At 41.0% G+C, this 23308-nt stretch overlaps 1 protein-coding gene across 1 annotated transcript in view; it reads right to left on the bottom strand.

The window, feature by feature from the left end:
• LOC123982455 (protein shisa-6) overlaps nt 1–23308 on the bottom strand; it is a 65154-nt gene that overhangs the window by 21013 nt on the left and 20833 nt on the right. The window contains exon 5 of the mRNA XM_046067975.1: nt 854–892. Within this exon, the coding sequence (XP_045923931.1) occupies nt 854–892 (39 nt within the window). The remainder of the gene's footprint in view (nt 1–853; nt 893–23308) is intronic.

The raw sequence follows: 23308 nt of genomic DNA, 5'->3' as shown, positions 1-23308 counted from the left end.
CATCCACTGCATAAATTCCAAATAGCGAGAGACCCACATCGAGGGTTTGGCAGTGAGACAGTTGTTGTCCATCAGCTAGACCATGTTATTTGTTACAGGGCTTCAGCCCCATCATAATATTCCTCACCATGTGCATTTCAGTCAGTTTGTTGTGCCTGTAAAGTAGCACAGTGCTACCTAAGAGTGTAAAAATAGAAGGAGTTATGTAATGTAATGATTTCTTGACAGTTCATCACCTAGCACTTGCTTGGTTACTTCATTGTAACTAAATGTAACTCCTCGTTATGTTATTTGTACATTTTTGCTTGTGTACAGATTAAACAAACAGAGGTACAATGTATATAATTAGTGAGCTTCACTTCAGTTTCAGTTTCAACCTTAGACAGGCCAAAGCTTGGTGTTTCCGCTTGCTTCCAGTCTTAATGCTGAGCTAAGCTAATTGTCTCCTGGTTCCAGGTATATACTTAACACACAAGAGTGGTCTCACCTAACTCATAAACCTGCTGCACTTGTCTTAATGGACATTTTTTTAACCAAACTGAATTTTGTGTACCGTTAGACCCCTAGAACCATTACACATAGACCAGACTGAACACATGTAGTCATCACACAGACAGGAGAGCTAAATGCCAAGGGGAAAATCCACAGGTTAGGCATATAGATAGAGAGAGGCCAATGGGAAGGCACTGCACTACAATTAACACTCCAGGTATAAGCTGCCTCCAAACACTGATCAGATATTACTTCATATTACCACTATTAATCATTATCAAGTTTATAAGACAAATACAGAAATCCTAAAGAAGTGGTTAGAGGCAACTTTGACCCTTAAAGAAAGAACATCCATCCCTACCATGGTGACTCTGGGAGCGGACCGGCCAATGTTTTTCTCCTAGAAAACAGAACCAAGTGGTTATTTATTAGATTGTGCTACTTGCATGGTAATATAAAAGAAAAATACAATCACATTAAACAACCAGGAATTGTACATGCATAACACCAGTTGAACTCAAACATTCGACAATAAAGCAATCCAATTTCTTCATTTTATGAATAACATCTCTTTTATGAGTCAAATGTCCACATGTTACAGCAACAGATATGTAGACACACGCAGTGCAGAAGGCTGCTGGAAACAATTTTAGTGATCGGATATCGATAGTGATACATTTTATCTTCCCATCAACTACTGGCTGATGCCACCTGACACCATGACACAACGCATCAAGTCACCTCTCTCTCTCTCTCACGCACACACATTCAGACAGACAACACACACACAACACACACACACACAGTGTGGGGGAAGACAGAGAGGAGTTGGAATTTAAAGATGAAAAGAGAGAATTGGGGGCTAGGTAGGAGGAAAGGAGGAGAAGAAGATAATGAGAAGACGGGAGGAGGTGTAAAAAGTCACCGTTGTTCCCCGCACCCTGACACCGCAGGGCTCCAGCCATGCGGCACTTTGATCCATCACTATCGATTTACCATCAGCTTCTCATCGCCGCGGCCTCCCACACAGCAGCACACAGCTACAGGGATGTGTTCCCCAGCACCGGGTTTGAATGATATACGCACCAGCTTTGACCTTAAACCCAGTGACCAAATGAACCTTTATAGTTTGCAGCACATTCATGATAAGAAGAGTGCTGCTGTAGATACAATGATATTTCCACAGCAGTCTACTGATAACAGTGGGGTGAGGGAGGGAGGGGTGGTTACGTGAAATCCCCTGTGAGAGAAACACGCAGAGAGCACATCTCAGCACTAATGTGTGTACACATAACATCAGCACCAGCAGAGTGAGGGCACACAGTGTAGATTAACATTGCACTGGTATATTCTTTGCACTGTAGTGCACACTGTTTGCTTCTCAGAGCCTCAAAGCCCTCCATCACAACAAGAATACTTTAAGAACCTGAACATGTTACCATTAAAAAGTTCAATTCGTAAACACCTCCTTACTCAGTTCAGTACACTCTTCATTGGTTTTGCTGCTACAGCCTTCCTTGGTGTGACCAGTAACCTATAATGGCTAATATTGGTTAATGTTAGCAATCTTTTGATAGATATTGTTGTGTAACTGACATTAGGCATCAAATTAGCATTCGCAATAAATCTACCTCAACTGGGGGGGGCACAGTAGAAAGTTCCACATAGAGATGTAAAATAAGAGTAATGGTGGTCCTCATAATGATAGAGATAGTAATGATTATAATAATAGGACTAATAATAATATTAATTGTAGCAGCGTGTGTCAAGCAGGAACATGGGGTAGGTGACCTGCAACCACAGATCCAGACTCTACAGATCCAGAGGCAGAAACACCTGCAGAAGCATTTTAAAGGAACTACAATGCAAAAAAAAAAACCTTATACTGAATACAGAATGAATGAGTGTTCTTTTTTTTTTTAAGTTTAAGTTTACCCTCACTGCCATATAAAAACATGTTTTAAATGATAGTATTCATTTAAATAATTTAATCACTTTGTGTGGAATATTTGATGTGCAAATGTGAGTATTTATTATCTCACTGACTTTAGCTGCTTATTTTATCTCTAAGGCAAAAAAAGGTTCTTGTTATTATTAAAGGGCTGTTAAATCTAATCCTCGACATGTATTGAAATCAGTGAGCGACCAAAGAATAGAAAGAACACACACCAACTTACAGCTGTAGCTGACATAAATAATGAGGTTGCATTAGTAAAGAATAGACGAACTAATTAGAGCAAATATCCATTAGAATTGACTGCTGAAGAGGTAAGGCACTACTGTGCAATATACTGGAATTTATTTTAATTATCTTGTCATAGACCTTGAGCACACAAATCTCAAATAAAATTCTATTTGTGGCTACATTTGTATCTCTTGATAAACCCCCCTTTAGCTTTATTATGGTCGTTTTGACTTCAAGAAGCAGTGCAATCTGTAGTCATAGCATCTTAGAGGAACAAGAAAGACCAGTGACATTAACCTCTTACTGTACCATGTTAAGCAGGGCTACTGAAGATTTATACAGGATGACCTTGAGTGTTATTCCAGTCAATATCTTATTGATGGCTTGATAAATCCATCAGACATGTAATGCAAGGCTGACATATTGGTGGTTGTGGAGTGTTTCCCCCGGAGGACACACTGTCATCTCTTGCATCCTTTGTTTGGTCCATATCTGATGCCCTATGAGGGGGGTTAATGAGTTTGATGCAGACGTATTCCTGGGAATAGTGTGGGACTTAATGAACTCTATAGGTTTGGGGCTCAGGGAAATCAAATATTCAGCTTCAGTAGTTGCAGAATGTATTTTCTTTGCTTTGGTTGAGGTAATGCAGGTGATTGATCTGCTTGTGACCCTGCTTTATGAGTTACAGAAGACCAAACTGATTCAGACTCTTTTACCAGTCTCAGTGTTCCTGCGTGGTTATTTAGAACCAAAATGTGACAAGAAACCTTGATGCCCAAGCATTAGTTACAGTTCTCCTGACTCAGCATTATGCAGTATATTTATGATGTGTGCAGTGTTTTAGTCAACAGATACGTGTAAGGTTGAAGAGTGCTACAGGAAGATTCAGCATTTCCCTTCACCGCTGCACAAGCTAACAATTGTTTTATTTCACAGCGTTACCATGTAAAGCAGTCAGTTATTTTGACGCATAATTTTCATGAAATGCAGGGAGAGGAGATAAATCAAAAGGTTTTCCACAGTGAGTGGTCGGATGTAATTCATAAAAATTTGACTTTTAAAGCAGGGCTACAAATAACATAAGTGTAGGTGGCAGCTCAACAGTAAACAGCACTGGTTGTGCTCCTTAATTGGAATAGGACGGTGTTTTACAGTCAACTGCTCCACTAACATATAGACAGCAGACATGATGTTGGCTGTAACAGTCGGAAATTCCTGACTTTCCGGTGCAGCACCACTGAGGGGGAAGACAACTGCAACTGAAAAGCTGCAGAACAGCCAGTGCACTGAGGAGACCTCCCTCCCTGGGCAAATCTACTTGCCAGCATGCCCACCATCAGCACTTAACAATGTTTGTTCAGATTTTCAGCCCAAGGTAACTCGTTCTACAAGAGCTCCGCTGCATTTTCAGCCACCCCTACCCCGTCCGGCTCCTGAAATCAATGAAGTAGACTCAGCCCGCTAAAATTTCAGCTACAAACGCGTTCACAATATACTCAGAGCCAAGGTAAGAGGACTTTTTTCATGAGTCTTCAAGAAGCAAATTCAGCCCGAAGAACTTCACTACAACACTCGTCTGTTGGATGTGCAGTTTAAGGGTATTTGGGCCATTTCTGGTCTTTATTTAACAGTATATAATTTACACAATACATTGAGGTAAATACATTTCGGCTCAAACCTAATCTAACAGTCATAGCTGTGGGGTTCATTGATAGTAATGGGTATTTCATTGATGTTAAAGCTACATGATTGGAATAGTGACTTTAGGGGCAGCTGCTGCCATACTCTGATGTATGTTGCAATAAAGCTAAATGTTTTTTTGTGACTGTAAGACTTCACATACTCTTGCATTTCATATTAACACATAATGTGGCGTGTGCAATGTGCCATGTTTGCTCATGGTGCCGATGCATTCAGCTTGTGAGCCTGGAAGCTGAAACCGTTTTCAAGAGACACAAATGTGTTAAATCTGAGCTTTCAAGGAAGTATACCTCACTGTTTTACTGCTACACAATCTGAAAGGAAAGAAACCTAAACTGTTGTAATTATTATTTACAGGTTGGGTCTTATTTTCGTAGTTTTGGGCATCAATTCTCTCAGTAGTAATCAAGCTGATCGCAGGCTGAACTGAGAACATGGTCAGAAAGTAATTACATCCATATTGGGTGATTCCACACCCCACATGCCAACGTTGAGTGCCAAGAAGTAAAGAAGTAGTGCTCTAAAAGTAACATTGTCATTGAAGGTTATCATGGGTTATAATAATTTTTTGTTTTTTCGTTTGGAACTGTACAGGATGAGACAGGATGAGACAAGCTCAGTGCTCAGTGTCGGAGTTTGAAAACCAAAACTAACTGAAAACACTTCTGAGCAGGCAGAAATCTTGCCACAAATCCACAGCCATGTGAACTTCAGCACCTCAGATAAAGTGCAGCTCACAGTCACTTGAGTGGGAAGCATCTGGAGCAGTGAGACACTCTCAAACAGAGCAAAGGTGTTTCCAAGCGAGAGGGACGCAGACACAGCAGTGACACAGAGCTACCGGCCAGAGGAAAGGCGCCACACTGCAGTCCAGACCTTTTACAAGTCAAATTACTTGTAGATTACAGTTGCGTCTTTGGTCTATGTTATTTGCTCATTTGCGGCTGGCTGTTAACCGTTTGTACCAAATACACTGACAAGACACTGACACACAACAGTGGTTATATTTAAATCTTTTTTTTTTACTGCTAGGGACGATTCCATAGTATTCAGACGTGTCCATCTCCTTCCTAATTCCATGCCCTTGATATAGTGGTATCCTTTGTGGCCTGTATAGAGAATACTCTTTCAATTTAGATATGACATGTGGGTGTATGTATTAAGGAAAATCTGAACCTATCCTTTAAGTATCTACTTTGGCCTGTAATTACAATAAAGAGTTCAAAGTTTTGGTTTCCAAAATGTGCATTTCCTTCTCATCTGCCACCCCGGTCGTTGATTTCTTTCAATCAACACCTCACTGAGCAAAGACGCGCTCAGTTTCTTGCTTCGCTAATCACGCTGCATTAGCATATTAACAAATCAATTGGCACGAAAGAGTGCCTCTCTCTATACCTGTGGCAAAACACTGGGTGCAATATTATGTAGCGTACTGAATGTGTGATTTGTTTCACCCCACCCCCACCCAACACACACACAAAAACACACACACCACCGCTCCCCTGCTGGGTGTGTTGGATTGCTATCAGTCCCTGAGAAGGCTGCTTACATAACCACGCTGCCAGCACCAGCCCACGTCAGCCTCCATATTAGATGATAGCATTTTAAATGGCTTTTTGACAATGTTGCAACTAACTTGCAGTGTAAGAGACAAGGCCACTTGAGAGTGCACATGAGAGCGAGGAGCTGTGTGACTGCTGTTTTGCCTGTAAGTGATGTAAAATAAGATGGTGTGAAAAGAAATAAAAGGGGATGATGTCGTTGGGATTGTTTTCATGGAGAAAGACGGGAGCTCATCTGCCAACTTTAGGAGCAAATAATAGTTCAGATTAATTTGTGCAGCAGCTTATGCAATTCTGTAAGACATTTTCTCAGGGGCGTGAAAGTAACTATGTTAAATATTTATGCTCAACTGGTTCAGGGGTTGGGATTGTAAAGCATGAAAGCTGATCGTGACGCGATTAACAAAAGCAGAGCACAAAGTTGCCAGAGCTTACCGGTCTTCTTGCAGGGGAGAAAAAAAGCTTTCTTCATTAACTCTTCATCTCATACAGCAATCCCCCAAGCTCAGATAGAGCAGGGCGAGCGAGCAAGGGAAAGATTAAGAGAGGGAGAGTGAGAGCAAAGATTCGATAAAGAAGGGGAGAGTCTTATTTCAGTGCTTCACACACTGCTGGATGATCAAAGTAGAAAATGCTGTTTTAATTCCAAGAATCATATCTCATCTCCTGTCCACAAGCTCATTATAAAGAATTATGCTGCGGGACAGTGGGGGAGAGAAGAAGAAACAGAAGATGCACATAGAAAAAGACCTGCTCATCTACTACAGTGTACTTAATACATTTATTTTTGCTAAGCACTGACAGCTAGCCTTTCTTGACTTGTTATAGATAGGCCACAGTGACCTCTGCTTCAACCCTGAGGCAGTGCCTAGTGATGTAGCCCCAGCAGCGGGCCAACCTTGAATACAACATAATTTGACATGGACATTGTTGTTTGTCATTGTAAGTTACAGTAATCCGTTTAGTCATTTCATTGCTTTTCATTACTAAGCTCAGGTCCATCAGAGTTGCCTTCCAACAACTCTAAGGCCCTGTCTACACGGACACGGGTATTTTCAAAACTGTAAGTTTGTGGTTTGGCCGTTCGTCTACACGGAAACGCAGAATCAGGTCACTGAAACCGAATATTTTTGAAAACTCCTGCCAGGGTCAGAATTTTAAGAATCTCCGGTTGCAGTGTTGTCGTGTAGACGGTGAAACCACAGTTTTTGCCTTGCGACGTCAGAGTGCGCACCATTATTTGCTGTGTTTGATGTGAAATTGTGCTCCACTGCCTGCTTTCTTTACAATTTTATTAGGCTCTAATTGGCCAATGTGGCTTTACGATTAGGGTCATATCGCTGCCTGTTGGTTTGGCATGCTCTTGACGGCTTAATAACGTGTTTTTGTGTTTTCATGTATGCAGAGATTTTTGTTAAACGGCAGAGGAAAAACTCAGTTTATAAAAGTACCTCTGCACGTGTGATTAGGCCTAAATCCACCACACCCACATGCCACATCTTCTGTATTTAAACACAGGTACGAACAGGAAAGGAGACACTGCGGTTTAAAGAGCAGCAAACCCAGACGCCTGATAACAGAAACAGGAAAACATTTAAATGGAACCACTAAATTATTTTGTTAGGCTGAATTAAAACACAGAGCAGGTGATAGCAGAGAGCAGTAGAGGTTAAATTGGAACTGAGACTTAGAAGTACGGGCTGTTTCTGTCCCACCGCTCACCAGATTTTGCTGTTTTTAATTGTTGAGCCTTAAGGCTGAATGAATGTACAAAAAAAATGTAATTGCAATTATCTTGACTGATATTGCAATTGTGATTTAATTTTCAAAATTGGAGGGAATGTTCACTCTTACTGTTTAAGTGAATTATGATGAGATTTTTTGCAAGGATCTGTCCAAAACAAATCTGATCTTTTTAGTCTGTAGAATATGACTTGTAGGTCAAGACATCTCTGCAGCACAACAATATTTCATTTTTAGTTTTCTGACACACATTTTACCTTTAACAAATATTATTTTTACATGACAACAGCGTTTCAAAGTGAGTTGTCTTGTGGGTGTAGACGTGTGGATTCGATTTCTAGTCGCGTTACCGGGTTACTGTCCAGCATGGCACAGAAACAAAACATTAGTCTACTGTTTAAGAAATGTACCCACATCTACAATGTTTTTATGCCAAGTAAATGTCTCTGAATGAGCTAATAGCACTATTTCAGAATGTAATGGATTCGTTTGGGTAGAGTCTAATGCCCCGTAGCAGACTGGGGCCACAGCTTTACCAGCTGATGTCTGCCTGATATCAAAAATCACAATAAAAGCAATCCCCTAAACTAGATGAATGGCCACAGGATGACACCTGATGTCAGGTTGTACAGCAGCAACGAGCACTGAGGTGTGACCGTCCCAAAAACGACCCTCCTGGTTCTGGCAGCACTTGTATTTTTTCCCGGCGACACAGACACAGATACCTGCACACTGTGTGCACATCCATCCATACATTACTCCTCCAGCTCCCCATTCAACAGCACAATCAGGCTCGGCAGGGGCTCCAGTCTCCAGTCATTACAGCCAGTTAATTCTAAACTCATTAACAATGGAGCCATAACAATAGTGCGCACAAAAGCAGGAGGTGTGGGTGGACTGCCTTCATGCAGGAGGAAAAAGAAGAGACATTGGGTTTTTCATAATCAACTGTCAGTCATTTGCTAAGATAAAGGCTTCTTTAAGTCTGCATAGGGGACAGAAGCCCACAGTTGCAATTTAATTACCATTTTGCTGGAGTTTTACAAAAGAAACATAAGTATGCAGTGTCATGACTACGGAGGATTGGCTTCATGAATAGAAATGTGTTTCTACAAAAGACAGAGGAGAGAGTTGAATTAAAGCCCTGACATATTCATTGAAAGTTGCGATTTTTCCATCTCTTCTGGCCCCCTGGTTGAATAAGGAATAAAAAGACAAAAGAATGGGATGAATATTAACCAGTCTTCTTTGTAGTGGAGAAAATCTTAGTGACCTTTCATGCCTTCCAGGATTTTTTCACCGACTTCCACTTTGTTTAGCCTTTGGTAATTTTTCAATTACCACAAGCTTAAAAGCATTAAAAATTCAAATAAAATCTTCTGAGGCGTGTCATATTCCCGGATGTGACAGAAAAGATGTATGCTGCTTCAACAGCAGCATTGCCACACCGCCTGAGGCACAAAAGCCGACAGCACTTGACAAGGTGTGCACAATTCGCGTCAGGAGCGAGGTGAGAGTGAGACAAATCTGAATATTGATTGAGTCCATTTAATCCACCTCGGCACCTATTGATGTGTCAATCATCCTGCTAAATCTAGTAAAGTGTATCAGTCTTGCGAGCAGAAAAGCGGCCCAAGGACACTGCTCTTTTCTGTCGTGTTTAAATTGCTGTTGGCACTGCACGCCGTGACTCATGGTAATGAGTTAATGAAGTCATTGAGATTTAGTGAGCAGCCACAGGCTACGCACTTCCTGCCGAGAATAGTGTCAATATGGCTTTATTAACATTTCAGAAAAGTGCCACTAGTCACATTGGCTGCACTGATCACAGCAATTGTGATTAATTTTGTGGCCTGACAGATCAGATAGGAGGCACCTATGTGTGGTGGGGTAACTTGGGATGATTTCTATATGTTGGAATATTAATATTTCATCATGATTGGATCTCACAAGGAAGTAAATACTTTTCTCCATTTGCCATTTTTTTCTCTTTCAATTCAGACATACCACACCACAAATATGCTTATGAAACTTTTTGAAGTTTTCATGTTTTATTGTTTTACAACATTGAATCCGATAGATAGATTTAATGTGATTTTTTAGTCATACTAGCAGCAAGCTCAGGGGATGGTAATGTCATTTTCTCTGTCTGTTAGTCGGTTGGCCACAATGTTGGCACTGAAATATGTCAATCACTAAAAGTCATGGCCTGACTTTTGTTCTAGCACCACCACGAGGTTCAAATTTATATTTTCAAGTGAAATTTTTTCGACTACTTAATGAATTGCTATAAAATTTGGTACAGACTATGTTGGTGATTCCGTAACTTTTCCTCTAGCACCGTCATCAGGTCACAATACCTGTATGGCATCCCCATCAGCCTCAGCTGTACTTTGTGATTAATTAGCAAATGTTAGCATGCAAACGTGAAAAACTAAGATGGTGAACTTGGTAAACATTATACCTGCATAACATCAGCTTGTTAGCATTGTCACTGTGAGCACATGTTAGCATCTAGCTCAAAGAAACTCTAGCTGCTAGAATGGCCGTAGACTCTGAATCTTGTTTGATACTGATCAATCAATACATATACTTCAATATCAAAGTGAAAACATGTCTATGTCTACATAGTGACTGAAAATATTTACAAATAGAACATAATGCATGTTTGCATATGTATTTGCCCCTTTAATAGAACACACCTGATTCATCACAGGTGCCTCATTAATTAAATGGAGATTACCTGTTATGGTAAAAATAGAGATGTTGCTAGAAGGTCCAGCTTTTTCTGCTACAGTATTGCAGTATTGTAGTATTGTAGTAATACTAAGAACACTCTAAACTATTCATGATTGAAAGGCACAAGTCAGGGGAAAGAAAGAAGAAAACTTCCAAGGCACTGAACATCCCTTGGAGTCCAGTAAAATCAATCATTAGGAAATGGAAAGAGTGTGGCACAGCTGTAAATCTGCCAAGAGCAGACCGTTCTCAAAAACTGAGTGAGGGTGCAAGAAGGAGACTAGTGAGGGAGGACACTAAGAGACCTATGACAGCTTGAGACTATCGAGAAAGAATAAGGACAGAGTCTGTCATTTCATTTCCCTAACTAAGTAGTTATTATTGTAACCATGAAGATAAAGGTCTCTTAACCTTAACAAAGCAATCATTTCAATCCAGACCACCATGTTTCTCTAAATATTACCAAATTGTATTTGTGCCTAACCCTAACCAAACCTTAACCTGTCACAAGTTTTTTTAAAATTCAACAGCGATTTGGAGGGTCAGCCAAATGACATCCTGCTAATAGGGGGCGTCAGATCAGAAAACATTTCTATGTATATACAATAACAATTGGCCTTCACCAGTCGCAGTTCAGTGGCAAAGAAACAGCACTTACATGGGATAAAGACTGTAAAGTTCTGGTAAAGCAGTCCGCACACATCTGAATTAACATCATGATCATGAAATGCTGTGGGAATCCGTCTTTTATATATTTAGTTTCGCTTATAATGAGTTCAACTCAAATCAAGTTTGCTGTATTCTCTAATGAGCAGTAAAACATCCCATGTTGAAAAAAACAGTGACTCACCCAACAAAGGAAAAACAGGTATAAACAGGTTTTGTGGAAATTAATTCATGTATTATTTTGTATTCTATGTGAGTGACTGAGGAAAGGCGAGTCTCAGTTTGAGACAGGGGAGATATCTGACAGAGCCCTCCCCCTATCTAATTAAGTAATAACCCTCGCTAAGAGAAAACCAGAATGAGCCGAGAGGAAAATCTATAGAATTCATTTCCAGAGATGCAGGGGCAATTTGTTTCAAAATGACAAATATTGTGCTCGTTAGATGTACAAAAACATAAATCATCGTATAAATTTGTTTTAGGGTGAAGGACCCCGTTTGATATTGCTGGTTATTTTGCTTTGCTAAATTGGCACATTAGCGCTTCTCTGCCTGTGTCCTCTACAGTTTTCACTCCAACTCTGCCTTGATGTTGTCGTCTAACTTCAGTTTATTCCTGAACTAGCAAATCCTGGGGTCCTTTTGCAAATATTTTGCACACCTGTTGAGACTAACAACATACTCCATAATGGAGAGGCACTTTGGAGAAGAGGGCAGAAAGAGGCCAGCCTCCAGATTGCAAGGTGATGGGACCGGGGACTCCTGTGGTTGGGGAGGAAATGTTCCCCACTGTGTGAAATTACAAAACTGCAACACAAACAACTTAAAATATCCCAGATGTGTTACCAAACCGTCAAAAGGATCGGTTAGCCGAGGATGCCTGCTTGTGTCTTTTGTTTGGGGCGAAACACATCAAACTCTCTGACAAGTAGTTTTTTGATAGTGTGCAAGCGAGGCATTTCTTTCTTCTTCCACCATTACTCTGTTGATATCATGTGGGGAAACAAATTGAAAGATGACTGAAGTGGAAAATGACTGTACGTATATTGTGACTCTGTATAAACTGTTGAAGCATTGTAATTATGCACCAGAGCCAAGCATGAAATGTTTACCCAGGGAAACAGCTTCAGAAATGCGCAACACGTACATGTCAATGGATGAAATACAATGGGTCTTTATGGGTGAGTTTAATTATTACATTCTGCAGCTCCGGAGCCAACGGGCTCCCTCTGCCTTTGACAAAGCGTCATAATTCACGTTGGCATGCGTTTCAGTCAAATGAGAGCGAGTCAGGTTGATAGATCGAGGTCTGTAGAGATGATGCATTTCCGCTGTGATTGCATTCATAGCCATTACTCACAGCATAGGGTGATTAGTAGGCCAGCAGCTGACACCTCCGCTTGCGCCTGTGCGACAGAGCGGTCTCATAGGAGGGTCCGGTTACCTCTGCCACAACACTGATCTCTGATTGCCGGGCTCAATCAATGAACCAAAATAATGGATTATGTGCATTCTCATCAATCAGCCTGCCAGGGGAAGGAAGTCATGAAGGACGGACAGCAGTCGTGCTATTTATGAAAGAGGCTGCAGGACTTATCACTCACATTCTGTCTCCTCGGTGTCATTGTGTTACCTGTCAAAGGTATTTTGGGAGGAATATGTTTGTGCTGACCTTGACTAGCCTCTGCAGGCAATGAGGGAGAGAGAGAGAGCAACAGTGACAACATGCTAGCTTGACCCTTTAACTGAGGCAACATCCAGCCTGTTTAAGAGCTTTAGGCTGTCACTTTTTCAAGAAATCAAGTTACACAAATGACATTTAACACACACGATATATAGTGTCAAGTCATTTGCATGTGACCCATGTAGCATAATCCTGAACTACACTGCCAACTTTCAGTTCATTCATGCTGCCTCACTAAGTGACAAGCTAACAGATGTTTTTTTTTTTTGCTAATGGCAATGTTACTGTCTGGTCAGTTATATTGTTTTATATAACAGCAACATAAGTCATGCTTTTTTTTAATACATAAATGTTTCCACACTGCTCAGAAGGTTTGGTCTCATGATTTATTGTTTAGCATGGCTTGCTTTCATCGTTTTGTGTAAGCTAGAAAACAACAACTGCCTAATTTAGGTCATGCAAGAAATCCCAGCGATGGTGCATTTTATAACCGTTCTACACTCAGGGATGTTGTGAATTCTAAACTATCACATATCACTACAGGTCAGCTATGTAAACAGCCATTGTAATTGGAAAAGAAAGGAACATGAGCTATGTGTTTGCATCATTTTAAGACTGGGCACTACCACTTTCTAATAAGTCAACTATTACAAAGGGTTATTAAGTTTAGCTTATTGCTTTATAAATTAGTTTAAAACTATTAATAAAAACAACCTTTGGTTTACTGGTGAGTCAGAAACAGTCAAGTAATTAATAAAGTAATAAATAAATGGCAACCAAAAGGACATTTTATTGGACATTTTCTAATTAAACCTCCAATAACTGAGGTTTTCTGACCACTTGCTGCAGCAGAAACAAGTTTACATTGACAAATAATCACCTTTAATAATATTGCAGTTGCTTGTTTACTTACCCAGCAGTTACAAAGCAACATTATCATTTATATGGATTTATATAGGTGAATGTCAGTCCAATATTCACCCTCTTTTCACTCTGTTTTTGGTCTCCACCACCTCCTGAGGGAAATATCTGGCTCTTTAGCTGCTGAATGCTCTACTATGTTCACCAGTGAGTCTTCAACTGTGTTTGTCAGTCAAACATTTTTGGTAAGAGTTTTAAGTTTTTCTTTTTGTCTGTTTTTTTTTAATTCTCACTGGTTTGAAGTGGGTTGGAACGTCTAATCACTAATCAGGATTTATCGTTTGAAGAATGTGACTTGAAACAATTAATTAATACTTAATTAATACCTCAATGATTAAAAAAAAAAACTTTGATTGTTGCTTATTTATTCTAAATAAATACTTGATGCCAAGTTTTCAGGGGCTTTAATGGCTCATAACCGCTTTCTAAAGTATTTGTAAAAGATTTATTAACCATTAATAAACCCTTTATAAAGAGTGACTTATTATAAAACGGTACAAATGAGGGGAATTTAACTTCTCAACTAAACAGCATAATTGCAAACTCAGCATAACAAAATGTGCAATTAGAGAAACCTATTCTGATACTGCAGCTCTAATTTCCTTTTATCACAATTTCTGGATGGACATGACTGTGTAAAATATTTTTTCTTTGCACAAATGCATCTGCTACAGTCAAATTACGTAGTCATATTCAATTAAAACAAATTAGAGTACATTAGTGATGCCCTATTAAATGATTAGGGGGAGTTTCTTCAAAGAACACTTATATAAGACCTGTTTTTTTAATAAATATATCCGTAAGATCTTTAACCATGCAAATGTGTGGCTGAGGATTGACTTCTCTAAAGTGGACGGGAAAATTACATTTCCTCAATTAGTGCTCTTAAAATAGAGCCCAAGATGGCAGCCCTGGGTTATTGCATTGGACAAGGTCGTTAGCCAGCTCCGCCACAACGCCCTCAGAAATAGGCCGCGCCCTTGGTCCCTTTGCTCGACCAAAACAACCAATTTAGACATTAAGTCTGCCATGTGACCCTAATTGTGCATTAATCACTATTAAATTCCATTCTGTGTCACAACAATACACACTGTGGATTCGGAGAACATCTTTTCAGGCCATTAATTAAAAAGCAAGATAGTAAAACATCAGCACAACCATACAGCCCCCAGGGGCGCAAAATCAGCTATAGCTAAAAGGGTAATGAGCTAGCTAAAAGGCTTGAAGTCAGTGAGCCGCCAGCGCCGTAGATACTTTGGACACATTTTCCATGTTTTACTATATATTCCAGAAGGCATTGTGGCAGCTGTGCGGCTGATTCCTCTTGGTTTAATTTAATATCTACATGCTTCCCTAGACTGCTGTGTCTGCCAGATAAACCATCGTGGTCATGAGGGAGATGGAGAAGGGAACAATGAAAAGTCAGGTGAAATTTGGGCCAAAATCTGGTCCAACCGTGTTCCAGAGGACAGAGCTGGACGGTATCAACTCCCCATGCTGCTCAGGTGGGTTTGAGCACTCAGAAGTAATTCTTTAGATAATTCAATTTAACTTCCAGCGAGCAAATATTGACTCACTCTCTTGTAAACATTTAATTTTCTCGGAACAGCTGATTCTGGGTGATGACAGGACCAAATACTAATTACCGGAGATTACTAATTAATGTTTGAGGTGATTAATAATGTAAAAGTCACTTTTTGCATGGCCCAAGAGTATCATTTCCTAACCTCACCTCTTGGCACCTAAGGAAAGTGTCTGAATTATTCTGTTCTCTGGTGTACAAAATAAAGCTATAGGGCGAGATCAGCCATCATGTGACTCTCCTCGCCCAGGGAATGAAGACAGGCATGAATTTTATTACCTCTACCTAGATGGACTGCAAAAGAGTTCTGAGCTGTTTGGACTGAAACTGATGCAATATTGATGGCGCTGGTCAGGCTGGCACAGACAATGCTCTGAGTAGACAGATCAATGCCACATCAAGGGAATAGAGACAGTTTAGTGAAGGGAGCACTATTGAACTGGAGGCAGATCTACTTTGTGTGGTTTAAAATGGACAGAAACTATACAGGCAAGAACATAAAGCCTCAGTGGACTCATCAGGAGAACAAAAAGAGCCTCTACGATGCTGCTTCCGTACATCCACCACGAGTCCAGTTGTTTATGTGGACAACTATGTTTTGCTGTGTCACAACATCTCACATCAGCGTCATGTTGCTGTCTCCATGCATGGTTTATCCACAATCAGCTGACTATCATAATGAAAAGACTGAGCAAGCAAACATGGGCTTGAGTGTTGTAGCATGGGCACAGGAACAGTTTTTACACTAACGCATCGAGTGCTTCGCTGTCAGCCTCTGCGGTTCATTGCCCATGGCTGCAGGAGCCAATTCTCTCTGCAGGGTCCTTTTGTGCTTTTTCTCTATCGCCCAACTCAGAGAAACCACTGGCTGGATATTGCTTGGGCGTAAGACGTGCACATTAGTCTTTTATTGTAAGTTTCTACCTAAATGGAGTTATTAAATTTAATGGAGTATTCCATTAGATGATTTAATTGTAAATACTGATGTAGACTCTGAAATAAGACTTAAGTGCCCTCAAGTGATTGGAGCCTTTTGGTGTCTCAACAAAAGCTGAAAGGATTTCTGCTGCCCATACGTTAGAAAATATAAACCATGATGGTGTACTACAGCTATTTTTGCATAATATATACAGCTGCAAAGTTTTCAGTCGTTCAAGACAGGGTAAAACCTTTACCATACACACATATGTGGAAACAGAGTCTAAGCCACAAATGTCTCAGTGGGCATTTCCCATGGCATCAGCTGGATAATAACTAAAAGCCGGTCTAGAAGACACATTGTCAACTTTTGTGGTGTGCTACTAACTGGAAAATGTCATACTCTATGCCTACAAACAACAAATTGTCCACATAGTTCCGCACTCGGCCTAGCTTACCAATGTTAGCACGGATTACCACTATACTTCCCGTGTATGTTATTCCAATGCCTGCAAAGTATTGTTTGTCCAGAATTATAGACAAAAGGGTGTCTATCTAGCGTTAGCTGCTTCTTTCATATGTGATGTGATGACAAATGTCAAAACTCACAGCAGGTGACAATTTACTCATACTGAGAAATGTAACATACGGATTCACGGAGTCACGGAGTACTTAAATAAACACAATACCTATCTAATACCTAATACCTAAGAAGTCAGCAAGAATATATTTATATGCAAAGGCTAGTGCAGTGCAGCTTTAATATAAAAACTGTTCTATATTTCATAGCTCCATCACCGCACTCACCATGACTTTGTATTCCCTGTCTAGAGCTTCTGAAACATCCCTGTCTTGCTCTACTACTATCAGCATTCCTGGGGGATATGAAGTTGTGTGCAAAATAAAACAGACCAGCCAGTACACAATATCTCAAATGGAAGACAGAGCGAGAGACCGAGAGCATCGACACACTGAATATCTTCTGTTTCACGCCGACATATGGATGTTTCAATTCTGCTATATGTGCCTGAGGGGAATTCTCCCTTGAGCTAGCTCTTCCTCTTTCTTCTGCTCCTCCTCGGGGATCTCTAGCCCCCTCCACCACCTCTCCTGTCATCCCAGGCACGCTAGCTGGGAGCCTTTTCTCCACTGCATCCTCCCCTGGCTTCTGTCACCAACCGCTGTCTGAGTGTCTCAGCTGAGTCCCCATCTCCCTGCGGCTCCCGCTAGCTCTGCAGTGCACTGTGCCAAATGTGAGGTAATTAAGACACAGAAAACTCCTCCACTCAGTTGGGAAGAGGATTGAAAAGCTCATATCTGTCAGAAGCGGCAGCATGCTGCTAATTTTGCCTGATGAAGGGTGTGCCAATTACTATGTGCATCTACTATAGGCAATGACATGTGACTCTCATGGCAGGAATGTGGAATAGTTTGGAGGAAGAGAAAAGTTTATTTGCACCTTGCTGATGATCATTGTCTGCCATAAACCACTGAATTACCAGTTCACTACATAGGAGCTACAGTTAGATATTTACCTTTTTATAGATATTTATAGATAGATAGATAGATAGATAGATAGATAGATACAAATTTATTGTTGATGCTCACTGTGATTACACAACTGCAGCAGGGTTCAGCAGTATGGCCACTCTGTCTGATACCTAACCAGTGGCTGCCTGGAACAGTAGCCATTGGTTTTCATTCATTTCTGCATGGAGTTTTCAGGCTTTTGAAACTTTGCTTGACTTGTGTCATCTATTACAGTAGACATGAATTCCGCAGTATTTGGAAACCAATGGCTGTCTGGAATGATTGCAAAAAAAGTCATTCAAGTTTTTTGAAAAGGACGATCAAATTTTGAATATATGTCAGCCATGTTAACCACAACTAAGTGGTTTGTGGGCATGTGAAGTATATATGATTTCTAGTATATGGGCTTTAACATGCAAAACCACTGGTATGTTGTTATGATGTCTATTTATACCTGAAATTATAATGTCAGTAAACACCTCAGCTAACAGTAATACCATAGTTACGTCATAGACTTGTTCCGGTTGATTCATAATGAAGCTGTGTGAGTGACTACCTCTCCTGTGTTTTCACACCCATATCATATTCCTTCCATGCCTCACTCAGAGGGGGGTTAACGGGCCGGCTCGATATGTGTGAGAACACCTCCCTCCATCCGACACACTCCCTTCCCCAACCCCCAATGGCCCCTAGGGAAACTTCATTATTTATGGCTATTGAAGGGCCTTTCAATTATAATACCTCAGCCCCTCCTGTCTATTACACAGTCTGGCGTGTAGATTGAATACCTGTGGCCTCTATAAGCGATAATTCAAGCGCCCCGCCGTGTGAAAAGTTCACACAACCTGCACCGCTGACAATGTGGAGGCAATTTGCCGCTCTGGTCAGAGAGGGCCGGGAATGCTGTGGCATAATGTGCAGTGGGGGAATGGAGTCAGTGACAGCTACGAGATGTAGACATGGCTCCGCTTTCTCTCTTCAATGAACAGCTCATGGAGTAGCTTTATTAGCCCAACAGAGCCCCTCTCAGCATGTCTAGTCTCTCATGTCTCGCGTGATTGGAGCCTAATGCCAAACATGGCGTTGATCCCTCACCCCTCCAGCTTGCGTGTTGCGTGGAGAACAGTGTGAAAATTATGCCAAGGAAAACACCACCTGCTTTATGGGGAGGCAGAGAGACTTGGCTTGTTGTTGGATATATCGCAGAAGTAATAAAAATGTACGTTTGGTCTGCCCAGTTCAGTGAATTGGATTATCACTGCGCTAATTCACTGAGAGCACCAAGCAAAAGGTGTCCCATAATGGTTTATCATCTGTGAATGCGAAATTAACCAATTGTTTAGGTGCTTAGTAAACAATTGCCCACTGTAAATTGATAATGATTACTGATTATCACAACAGCAGGAGTCATTTATCAGCCTCTACAATAAGGGCTGCTTAACAGGGTTGTTGTTGTGTTTGCATTTGAAAGCTATGTCTGTGATTTTATACGTGAATATGTGGATGTGTGCAATGTGTATTACTCACATTGTGGGGATAAAAATCTGTTCCAACAGCTACATTATGGGCACTCCCATAAAAAAAGCTTGTCCCCCTAAAGTAAAGTACTAGATATTGGACTATAGAGGCTAGGGTTAGGTTGGGTCAGGTAAGGAGACTGTCAAGGTTAAGTTTGGGGTTAGGGCATGTACTGGTTATGGATTAGGCTACGTGTAACTCTTGATAGATTTAAATAAAGCATTTAAAATGTGCATGTCTTAGCTGAGAAGGAATCAACATTAAACACACCATCTCTAGCTTAACAGACTCCCTACAGACTCTTAACATTTGGTCTGAATTGATAAAAAAAAGAAAAGAAAGAATGACGGAGCAAATTAACACCGCACTCGAAAACACGCGTTCCTCTTTGCCTTTTCAATTTTTCATCTGCTGGAAATAGATTTGGAGATGGATCCCAACCCAGGGCTGATAAATTTTAATTTGATCCCTCCCATGCATCATTATTTGCACAATGCAACTAGCAGTCATAGCATGTGTGCTCTGAATAGCAAGTCTACATTCAAATTCTGCACAGAATACAAAATTCTCCCCCCTCCTATACAACAAAAGGCAATCATTCCATTTGTTTTCCCACACAATGGCCTCTGGATAATAGTAATATGGGGGTGGGGGTGGATGGAGGAAAAAGCGCCCAAGTTATCTGCCTTCCCCAGTCTTCGTCTCTGCCTCTTCGTTATGAATAATAGATTATAGATGAGAGCGGAAGTTTGCCTTGCAGGGAGGTGGGTATAAAGCTGCTTGAGGTCAGCGCGGCAGAGCCAAGATCCGTCTTTTACCGGGCCTTTATAAAACACTTGGAGAAGTATCCTCAAAACGCCCTTAACATGACTCTTCATAACAGCTGTGACTCTGTGAAGGACATGGCTGTTCAATATGATAAACCCGCTATTTTTTTGGTGCTTCTCTTGCTAAATATTTGGTAAGTCTGTGGTGTTGTGCACTTAACATGCATTATCCCTCCTCTGCCTTTATGCTTGTTATGTTGGATTCTCAGCTGGAGGGGGACTATAGCTGATTACCAGGTTAGAGGTATTCAGAGGAAACAAAAATCCAAACTGAGTAATTTAATAAATGCAGTCAGGACTGAGAAGCATCTTAAACAGGGGAGGTTGAAAGAAAAAGCCTGTCTGATTCAAAGGCTTGACACATTCCTTTTAGCAGTGGATTAACAGCTCTCAGATCTGCGCCCGTGTCTCTAATGAGAGACGGTGTTCACTGCTCACGTTCGGTCATAAAAAATCTAGGAAAACTAAACATTGCATTCAATTCCCACTGCGTACGATGTGATTTAGAAGAAGAAGAAGAAGGGGGTTAAAAACCAGAGCAGAGAAGCTTGGAGGACTGGGACCAGACCCAAAGCACAATTGAAGTGCTCATGCCAACCGCCTTTCATCTGCGATCGTGTTCGCGAGGAAGGCAAAATGGTCCACAAGGGTGGATATTTGGGGCAAAGTTCGCAAGTTCATTTCATTTCAGAGGAGGCCATGCCATTTTAAATCATCTTATCAGTCTTGGAGGAACCTGCAGAAGTCGGGGTGAAGGGGGGGCAAAGAAGGTGTGGATTTAAATTTGTTAAATGTTCTCTTCATCAGGGAATCGCTCCCAGGGGAACAGTTGGAGGACACAAACCTTGGTTTCCATAATACGTTTGCTCTCCACTTGAAAGGATGATACATACTCCATTGTAAAAAGAAGTTAATGTCACACTTGTTTAATTCAACTCTAAAGAAAAGCCTTGTTAAACAACTGGAGGAGGGTTTAATATATTATACACTTTCATTAAACATATATAAAACTCCTGAGCTTGCTAAATAAACTAAAGCAGCGGTAGCAATCCACGGATGTGATGCTTCAGCACATGGCGGATTCCAGATTCACTCCACTTTATTTGTGCACAGGACCCCGTTGATCAAAGATGATGAATAACGAATCTAAAGGAGGGAAATTAGCATGAAAAAGTCCTTGCATTCCAACTGATGCATAAAATATCTGCACTTACTTTAATGAGCAGCGATAAAAGTTGCCGTGCTGTGCGGTGGGCAGCATCTTGATTGATGCTGCACATTAAGAGTACGCTGCCGTGCCCGAGCAAACATCACAGCAGCCTTGTCGGCCCATTGTCCCTGACTGCCTGCCTGCGAGGACTCTCTATCTCTTCTCCTGCCATTTTACCTGCCAAACTCCTGTTCTCCAAATCCCTTTTCTTGTTTAGCTCACTCACTTTTTACCTCTCAGATATTCTGTTTGCGCTACGTCTCTTGCATATTCCCTGCTCCCGTCTCTCTCCGAGATAAAAGCCTTCTTTCTCTTCCCTCCAGCATACCTCGCTGCCAGACAAATAGCTCCACTTGTTTCAAAGTGGCCACAACAGAAGGACAATGATAAGAGAGCTGTCTCCCAACTGTCATTTCCTCTGTCTGCCCCCGCATCTCACATCACTGTAATTGACTGCAGTGTATCTGGAAGTGCTATTGTTCCTCAGGATACCCGTGAGTCTTGTCAGGAATTGTAGGGTGGCTTGTCATTCACTGACCTCAACATATTTGAGTTCTGGTGGTATTTTGGAAAATGCTACAAGGTGTCTGTCGCATGTGTTAATGTCTCAATTCCCAGGGATAATCATTAATTCAGTCCTCAGCTAAAGGACACCAAGGATTGCAAGTGATTTGTGTAAATGAGGGTGAAGAAAAACCGCAATTAGGTAGAGTGGCTGTAAAGGTTCAGCTAGTCACTCTTTATTATACAATTTCTTTTCCACTGCTCTCTGCTCCTGCTGCTCAGCTCAAAGTGAATGATAAAACAGGCATGTCTCACACTCTTACTTTACCTACCAACACCGTTAACCCCTACCTGAGTAAAAATACTCAGCTTTTACATACATTTGCACACCTCTGTCTTTATCCTGTCTTTATCCTGGCATCTCCTGCATAGTCAATAGCGGAAGCTCAAGAAACAGGGCAAAGGATGAAGATGTTCAGTCATCTCTCCGTATTGTGCGTAAGAGAAATCTGTCTTGATCTCTCTTTCCTGCTAATGAGTGCCACGGCCCGGCCCTGCTCTCTCCAGGACCTTATTAAGACTTTCTTATTGGTTATTCCGCAGAGTGCTTAGCCAGCAGGTCAGCCGTGCCACCTCCCTTGAACCTGACCATCAATTTATATGAGCAGGTACACTTGTGCCCGATAAGAGCGCGCTGTCAATCAAAACCAGGCACTGAGCGAAAAGTGAGCAGCCTGGCTGGATTTTCAGCCCCTTAAACTGATTTGGGGGTACAAATTGTTCCCTGAAGTGGGACCTGGTTTCAAAGTGTTTAAAGAGGAAGTTTTGACAGCGAGGGAAGAAAAGAAATCTTTGGTAGAAGAGAAGAATTTCTTTTAAGACAATGACTTATTATTATTAATTTCAATAGAGGGCCTGGTATGACCTGTAAAGTGATCAACAGAGGCTACTTTTCAGTGGCCTTGCTAGTTTGACTACTTTAAAACACCAATCAGTGCAGAAGCAAAACAACACAATTGACCCTGAAATGTAAAATTTTGCAACTGTGATCATAGCAAATTGTATATATGGTACGGTTTGTTGAAAACCTGCCGTGTTTTTGCAATCCGCAATGCAAAGGTATCAACTGAGATTGTTTCTAAAGAAAGATTACAAAATGTGACATGATGGATATTCATGAGAACATTAGCTCTATTTGTTCATGCTTTGAAAGCCAGGAGTTCTACTGTACATAAGGTTTCATTTCTGTGGACTAATCCCAGTTAGCCATCAAAGTAGGAGGTTTGTCACATGTAAATAAAAGATTTGTAGCATGTTGAAAATATATAATATGATATACAGTCACTGAAATGTCACTGAAATAAAGGATGATTATAATAAAAAACCACTTTCCAACAAGATAGATGTCTTTTTACAGTGGCCGACAAGGGCAAACACACTGTAACTTGAGAAAGCACATGCAAATACACACAACACTACCAAATACACACACCACTACCAAATACACACAACACTACCAAATAC

The sequence above is a fragment of the Micropterus dolomieu genome, linkage group LG14, assembly GCF_021292245.1.
Source record: "Micropterus dolomieu isolate WLL.071019.BEF.003 ecotype Adirondacks linkage group LG14, ASM2129224v1, whole genome shotgun sequence".
NCBI lineage: Eukaryota > Metazoa > Chordata > Actinopteri > Centrarchiformes > Centrarchidae > Micropterus > Micropterus dolomieu.
This window is presented reverse-complemented; position numbering and strand designations above follow the sequence as displayed.